Source organism: Crocodylus porosus, unplaced genomic scaffold (genome assembly GCF_001723895.1).
Source record: "Crocodylus porosus isolate Cpor-Errol unplaced genomic scaffold, CroPor_comp1, whole genome shotgun sequence".
In the NCBI taxonomy this organism is placed as follows: Eukaryota; Metazoa; Chordata; order Crocodylia; family Crocodylidae; genus Crocodylus; species Crocodylus porosus.
The window spans coordinates 45,860,346-45,868,923 of NW_017728909.1; the positions used below are offsets into that span (position 1 = coordinate 45,860,346).

At 41.8% G+C, this 8,578-nt stretch overlaps 1 protein-coding gene across 1 annotated transcript in view; it reads left to right on the forward strand.

Moving 5' to 3' along the window:
- The first annotated feature begins 6 nt into the window (after positions 1 to 6).
- Positions 7 to 8,578, forward strand: part of HOMER1 (homer scaffolding protein 1) — a 149,883-nt gene continuing 141,311 nt past the window's right edge. The window contains exon 1 of the mRNA XM_019532195.1: positions 7 to 121. Within this exon, the coding sequence (XP_019387740.1) occupies positions 117 to 121 (5 nt within the window). The 5' untranslated portion in view covers positions 7 to 116. The remainder of the gene's footprint in view (positions 122 to 8,578) is intronic.

The following is an 8,578-nucleotide window of genomic DNA, read 5'->3' on the forward strand; positions in this document are numbered from 1 at the left end:
CTCCTGCGGGCCGGGCCGGGCCGGGCCCCACAGCGGACGGCGACCGACGCAGAGGCCGCGACGCCTCTGGGCACCGGGGTTCGAGAGCAACTTCCGTGCAGCCTCCGGCGGGCACCATGGGGTAAGGGCGGCTTCCTTCGCTCCGCGGGTCCCTAGCGCCCGGGCGAGCCGGGCCCCGCTGCCTCCTGCCCCTGCTCGGCCGGCTCTCCTCCACCGCTCGGCTTTCGCTCTCGCACGTGCGCGATGGGTGGCGGGAGGTTGCTGGCATGGCCGGCGGTCAGCAGCCGGGCAGGAGGGTGGGAAGAAAAGCGGCCCAGGTGGGCAGCCTTGCCTCTCCCGCTGGGGCTCCCAGCTGCCTTCCTGCTTTCGAGCTGGATTGGTAGGCACCACCTTCATCCAACTGCTTGGGTCCCTGTGCGAAGGTAGTGGAGGCATAACTGGGCACCTGGGGTGGCTTGCAGATGATTTTGCCCCCTCCCCTGTTTCCCCATTTGGCACCCTGGGGGGCCTGCCCCAGTCACTACAGTAGTGTGGCTGCAGCAGGGAATCTCTGTGAACAGCAACAGGCCTCTTATTCCCGTTGACTCTTTAGGATCAGTGCAGCTAAGACAGGGACCTGGCCATCTCCCTTAGGATACTTTTAAATCTAGGTAAATGTACTAAAGGCAGTTGTCTGAATTTCCTCGAAGAGACGAACTCTTGGAGAAGGTTGGCTTTTTGGTTCTAGTGCAGTATCAGAAATCATCCAGCCTGACTTGTGGACCCTTGAGTGGGAGAACTATGCAACATCCTAAATATGTTTCTAGTCGCTTTCAGGGTATGGACAGATGAACCTCTTGAACTCTGTCAAGGAAGAGGAGCACTTCCTGCTCTAGGGCACACCTCGGGTGCCCCGATAGAATTGTTCAGTCTGTTCCTTTAGCACTATAAATGATCTTAATTGCTGTAATTTTAACCCTGAAAGAGAAATGCAGATTAAAATTTTAAAATGGTTGTTACCACTCTTCCACTGTGTAAGTAGACTAGTGTATAGCAGGCTACATCTTAATATAGTTAATTGGATACAATACTTAATTTTCCAAAGTAACACTAGGTTAAGGTTTCATCTGTCTGCAGCTTCAGAGTTAAATGGTGGTTTGAATTGTACATAGTTATGCTGATTAAACGAATTGAGATGGTAAGTCTCATTCCTCTTCTGTGTTCTTTGATATCAACTCTGTTTGCAAAAGTATGGCGTTTTCTGACATGATGCAGAGAACAATCCATGATAGAAGCCTACTTTTCATATTGACTGTTCTCTCCAGAAATTCTTTCTTCCAGCGGTAAGATAGGGTGACATTTTTCATAAATCTGTTAAGCTCTGAAATCACATGGTCTCTCTTGAAAAACTTTACCTTCACCAACCTGCAATCAAAGCAGCTCACAAAATGAGTTGAAACTGTCCAGGTTCTAGGCTAGTCTGGGAGTCTACTATTAAATGCAAGAGAAAAGCCACATAAAGGAATTTAAAAAGAACAAAATTCTCCTCTACTAGGTGGTGGTCCTTTTGAAAAGCCATCAGTTCAGGATACCTTCCTAGTGAATTAGTCAAAGCAAACAGCAATGTGGATGGACTGTGAGCAACATATAATAAAACGCACCGAATAAAAGTATAGCAAACTAAAAAGGACCATATTTTTAATTATTTTAGACAATGGCGATGTGGAAATGTGACTCTTGCCAGACTGCACAGCATCACAAAAATGCAATTATGGTGAGTTCTAAAACACTAGCAAAAAGTCGCGTATTCTTAAGAGTGAGAGCAGTGAACTCAGTACTGAATGGCGATGTCCTTCAGTGTCTCATTCAGGTATTTGTGAACATGAAACTGGTATGCTCACTTGGAAGTGAAATTGTGTGTTGTCTCAAGGACTGTTGGAGGAGGATGCTAAAAGCTTCCAGTTATGTTAACGCTCTAACCCCTCTGGCTGCATATGGCATGGGAAGAACTAACCACATCTTTTAGTAGTACAACTTTTTTCTTAGACTGGCTGATATCTCTCTGTTTCCCCTTCTCCCCAAAAAGCCAAACGATTCTTCACTTTTGCAGCAGGCTACATACCTAAAAAGTGAAGTTCAAGCAAGCAGTAATGCATTACAAGAAGTGCCTACAAATTAGTAAATGATTGTGGGGTGCTTATAGAACATAGATGTCATAAGCATCTTTAAAGCTACATTAACTCAGGAATTTTTGCTTTCAGAGTGCTACTTATATCTACTCATCTTAATGGTTCTTCTAAGACCTTGGCTGGCTGGCTTAAACCAAATGTGAGTGGAAAATGTATTTTACATCCTTCAAAGTAGCACAGAATATTAATGTACCTAAATATACAAATTTGAGTCAGCAGCAAAGTTTTTAACATTCTGTTCATAGTAATGAATTTCTCATCCATTTCCAGAGCAGTTTTAACAAAACAAAAGATGTCAAAACAGAGTATTCCACCATTTCAGAGAATGCGAAACTACTGATTCTGGTTTGGTGGTTTTGGTTAACAAGTACAAATGTACCTCTATCTCCACCCCCTTAGGAATTTTACCTACCACAAAGAAAAAGTAAAACGTGGGGGGGGGGGTTGGCGTGATAAGTACTTAGATCTTATAGCAGGGTGGAACTCCAGCCACCCCTTCCCTCCCCCCGCAGCCCTATCGACTCTCCATGTGACTAGCATCCATTGTGCTCTTTCCTTAGAATCGTATAGAAGTACATTAGATCTTGAAGGCTCGGATCGAAAACATTTATTCTCTCTACGTTTTTCCCTGTAAGCAAAAACAGCAGAAATATTGATGTATAATTGTAATTATTAAAAACAAACAAACAAACCCCTACTTAACTGCTTTCTACCTCTTTTTCACTCCTTCCTGGCAAATATCAAAATGACTGAATGTGAGCAACATTCAGTAACAATTCTGCTGCACCCACTCTTAAGAATAGGTCACTCTTTACAAGTGCTTAAGGCCATGTAGTAGTAGCCCTTCTAAAGAGATTTTGAAGGTCTTTTAGTGTTGCTGTGCAGTCTGGCAATTGTGTATGCACACTATTTCTTAAGTAGGGATACAGCAGATTATACCACTGCTTGTTTCCTAGCAGATTATTACACTGCTACTCATAACATCTGTTATACTTCTTCCTTAAGCTACAGGAGAAGTAGGAAATTCCTCTTGAAGCTGAACCTTCCAAAGTCTAGCTTTAAGAGTGTGCTACCAGGCTATTTGATACAGTGATATAGTTAGTATTTAACATGCATGGATGCATATACTAAACTAAATGTTTAATTGGTTATGCAGGAGAACAGCACCTTTCACTATCTCAGACTGAACATACTAATTGCAATCCCGGGTTATTTCAATGTCTTATTTATTCCAAAGGTCAGCTAACAGTGCAAGGAATCTCACAGTAGGCAATTCATGTGTAGTCCATCCAGAAGGAAAGCTGCTTCTTCCTTGTAACTAGACATTTTCATGGTCCCTGCTAATGTTGTTTAATTCTTTACTGGATCCTACTAAGCTCTTGAACTCATCACTACCAGACAGTGATGCCTTCAACAGGTTAATTGTGTGAAGTGTTCCATTTTTCAGGCTTAAACTTGTGCTTTTCAGTGTCAGTGAATATCTGTTTTGCCTTGTAACATGAGAGAGGGCAAACAGGAGTTCCTGGCTGCTTTTATATTAAAATGCTTCCTTTGTGTCTATCCTTCATGTCTCCTCTTACCCATTTTCTTGCTAAACAGATCCAGTATTTTCATTCTCTCTGCACAGGTGACTTCTGTGTCTTCAGTTACTGTCTTGTGATGTACTCCTTGTCACACAGTATTTGGAAGAAATGGAACTGAATTCAGTATTATAAATATTTATAAAAGAAGGATAAAGTACTACTTAACTGAAATTGTAGTATTCATCCAGTTTTTCTATCCCAGTTCCAGTGTTAATTGGTTCTTCTGTATGGGCAATGTGCCTTAAGGAAGACCTCTGTTCAGACTGCATAGTGATATCAGTCTATCTTTTGAGTCTTCACAATTTGCACTCAGGAATATATAGGGGTAATCAAAATTTGTTTGTTTGTTATATCACCTTTCACTCTTCAACAGGAAATTTTTGTTTGCTAGGTAGTCCCTGCAATCCCTGTAGCATAGTGATGGCAACTTTTGTCAATTACAATTTTTTTTTTTTTTTTTAAATTTGACTATTTACCTTCTCTTTTCTGATCACTGATAAATATATTTAATACTGGTTGTGGTATGGTGTGCACAAAGCTGTTTAACTGTCATGTTAATATTATTGCTGTTATGATTCTGCTTTGAAGGATTAGATCCTAGTTTGCCTGTTTTTCCTCTCTCCTTCCCCTTCCCTCCATAATTAGCTGTCTTAACAGTGTTTTCTGCAGGACTCTGGCATGCATCTTGAAAATCCAGAGATTATTTTTTGCAGTTTGCCTCTCCTCCACCCTGGCTCAGGCAGGCTTTTTCTTAACCTGCCAGTTTGTTATATCACATAAATTACAAAAACATTCACATTAGCCGTTTCAGTCACTTTACATGGTGCTGTGAATTACTGCCTTATTGATCTTTTAAAAAAAAAAAATGGTTACAATGCCACACCTCAGGTCTTCTCATAAGAGTGGACTTAAATGTGCATATCTGCATGTGCCAGCACCTTTTTCTAATTGCTGGAAATGGCCCACTTAGGGCAAGGTTTGTGATAAGCTAGAGAATATTCTTGGAGGTTGTTCATCATGTGTTTATTCCATAGTTTCTGTTTTGTTTTGCGTCTCTAAGAATTTGAAGTGCATACTTAAGGGCATAGGCAGACAACGTTCTTTGGGTAAATGTGACATCTTTTATTAGATCAACTAGATCATTAGAGAAATTGTTCTTTGCAAGCTTCTGGGCACAAACCCCTCTTCAGACATGGAGAGAATCTACTGGTGCGTGTGTGCTTTCCTGTGTGGAACAGAAGCCAATATGCAGGTGGGCATATGTGACTGCTGGATGAATGCCTATTACTGTCTGTATTTGACTAGTCCAGAAATAATACTTTATTTATTTTTTTTTTTTTAATTGGAGATCTCTAACACTCCATTTTAGCAAGCATGTTAGGTGTAACTTTTCTTTTTTAAATAGTCATCTATAAAAAAGAAGGTTTTCTTTTGGTTATTCCCCCCCCCCCCCCCCCAACCTTTCATAATTAATCTAACTGGCAAATCACTACACTACTGTCTAAACGTATAATCCCTTGTCCCTAAAAAAGCCTCTTAAATTTACCAGCAAACTTCAGATGGGCGTTATGAAGAGCTGCTTCTGTCTGAGTGCATCTGTGCTATATGCTATACAACTTAAACTTCCTCAGAGGGATTTGTACAACAATCTACCTGTAACCTATTCCTGCATATTGCTTTTTTAGAAGCATTCTTCCTTGAACCTTTTTGTAAGTATTGCATCTATCCTTGATACCTCTAGATACAAACAGCACTAACAGAATAACAAATAAGCTCTCACTTATCACAGCCAATTAAAATGCAGTGTCCCTTCCTGAGTACCACCTCCAACTGAAAGATTTTGCCCTGGTTTGCTTCTGGTGGCCCTAGTGAGCTAGATTCAGGAACCCTCTCCGTCTTCTGTGCCATTTGAGTTCCTTCGCAATAACTCCATTATTTCAGAGGCAAGAGTTGAAAGGGTGGAGCTTTCTGACAGTGTGTTCATGATCTTGGGGACTGCTGAAGCATAGGGGGATCTAAAGGACAAAATGCATCGCTTACCTGGCTGTAATTCCTTTTCCATGATTACTTAAATGTATCCTTTCCTTTGGAAGGGGGTGGAATGTGGTTAAAAAGCAGATCAGCATTTCTTAGTACGGAAGTTGGATCCATGTAGTTCACTAAAGACCCCAAATAAGTGAAATATAAATAGCTAGAAAAATGAAGTCCAGTTTGTTTTATAACAACAAGATGGCCCTCTACCACTACCTTTGGCAGTAGTGTGTGCAGACCTGTACTATGCTTAAATTTTTCTGTCATAGGTGGATTTTTTTTGACTGAAAAAGGCACAAGAAACCTAAAGCAGCTCTTGCTGCCTTTCAACACAGGCATGCAGGATTTTGGCTTAAGCCATTTTGTTTGTTTTTCCATTCCTGCTACCCAATGAAATCTTAAGGATGATGCAGGTAGAGGCATCAGGAGTTCCTCTAGTTAGCCTTTGTACTGGTGTTTAAATATATTAGTTCACAAATCTTAAACTCATTTTTTTTATAAATGTTTTTTTCTTCAAACTGCTATAGATAAATGGTACAAAAACTGTAGAGAACAGCTCTCAAGGTGAAGTCCTACTCTGTTAATGAGTGTCCAGCCCTTTTTGCTTCCTTGGGACTAAGATTTCACCCTAAATGTCTGTCTCAAGACAAATATGCATGGCTTTAAAATAATATTTTTGAGAAATATATATTACACAACATAAATATTTTAATGGCAATTTGGCTAAGATGATAGCCATACCACTTTTGAATATGATACACAACATATTGTGAATGTTGGCTGTCTTTGTCTTAAATGATATAATTACTACAGGTTCTTTTAAATACCTTTATTTTAAAATTTACTTGTTGCAGTTATACTAATGGGACTACTAGTAGAGAGTGGTTCTGCTTTTAATACAAGGAAAACCTTTTTTTTTTTTTTTTCTTTGTGGGGGGAAAAAAAACAAAACAAAAATAGAGCTATGAAGTCTAGGAGTTGGAAACTAGTGCAGCACCCTTGAGTTGAGAAGTTGAGTTTGTGTTTTAGTATTCTTAAGTTTGCAGGGGTGCACTTTTCTCTTTCTTGGAGGAGGGGGGAGGTTTTTTCCATCCAGTCTCCTCTCAGTGGTATGACTGACTTAGGTAACATAGGAAAATCCTATTTTCCTAAACTTGTTTCTAACTGGGACTGTGTGAAGCTTTGGTCGCTGATTTCGATTTGGCAGCTGAATCTCCGAAATCCGAAACAAATCGGGAGACTCTTTAATCTCTCCAAATCGATTTGGAGAGATTTGATGATTCACTGGAGAAATGTTTTGAGCTTTAAATGTTGTGTGTGGTTTTTTTTTTTTTTTATTTTTTTTTTCTGTGTATCCCAAGGTACCAGGTGGCTCATGAACACGGAGATGGTGGGGCAGATGGAGTGTCCCGTGGGGGGTGGGAATCCCCAGCGTGCTCGGCAGCAGACCCAGAAGTGGACCAGAAGCACTTCCGGTCCACTTCTGGGTCTGATAGGGGGTGTGCAGGGGACCCCCCCACTCCCCAGCTGGGCAACTGGTGCCTCCTGGGTCTGGAGGGGGCACCTGGGGTCCCCCCACAGCCAATCACTGAGCTGGGGGGATCATGGGGAGGGGGGTCCTCAAGTGCTTGGCAGCAGACCCTCAAGTGGACCGTAAGTACTTCAGGGCCACTTCCGAGTCCACTGCCAAATATGCGGGGAGGCCCCCCTGTGCTCCTGTGGGATGCTCCATCCGCCCCACCATCTCAGCATTCACGAGCTACGCCTGGCACCTCAAGGTATGTAGAAAAAACCTCTAAAGCTGTGTCTGTGGCTGAATTGCTGATTTCTTTGAATCAAATCTTCAGGTTTGGATTTGGCCGACTCTAATTGGGACAGTGATCCAAATCCAAATTGAATATGGCTCACTTTGCATACCCCTAGTTCTTTCCTCAGAATTCACTTTGGTTGCTGGATGATCTCTGGATTCTGTATCTAGTGATTTGTTTTTTAAGGGCGCCCCCCCCCCCCCCAATCTGTTCAGTAAGATGCTATTCAAACATTCATTTAACTGCTTCTCTAATTGTGATTTGGTTAGCATCTTCAGGTATGAAGCTCTACTGGTTGTCTTGGAAGGATGACTTGTAGCAAAGTAGTCCTGGAAGAAATTGTGATCTAGAATCACAGTCCTTTTTCCACCTCTTCCTTCACCTACTTGCTTTATGAAGTTGTGAGTTTAATGCAGTCTCCATGTGTATGACACATGCCCCGTCCTATACCTGGCCAACTTACAACCATTGGTTTCTGTTTCTACAGTGTGCTGTAATTTCATTGAGTTAGTCATTTAGAAAACTATGGTTGGAAGGGACCTCAGAAGGTCATCTAGTCCACCCCCTGCTCAAAGCTGGACTACCCCCAACTATATCATCCTAACCAAGGCTTGGTCTGGCTAGGTCTTAAAAACCTGCAAGGATGGAGATTCTACAACCTCTCTGGGTAACTTGTTCCAGTGCCTTACTACCCTACTCATGAGACAACTTTTTCCTAATATCTAACCTATACTTCCCTTTCTGCAACTTTAGACCATTGCTCCTTGTTCTCTCTGCCACAACTAAGAACAGTCTAACTACATCCTCTTTAGAGCTGCCCTTCAGGTGGCTGAAAGCTGCAATTAAATCCCCTCCTCGGTCTTCTCTTCTCCAAACTAAATAAGGCTAGTTCCCTCAGCCTTTCCTCAGAAGTCATCATCCTCAGTCCCCTAACAATTTTTGTTGCCCTCTACTGGAGACTCTCCAACTTGTCCACATCCTTTCAATA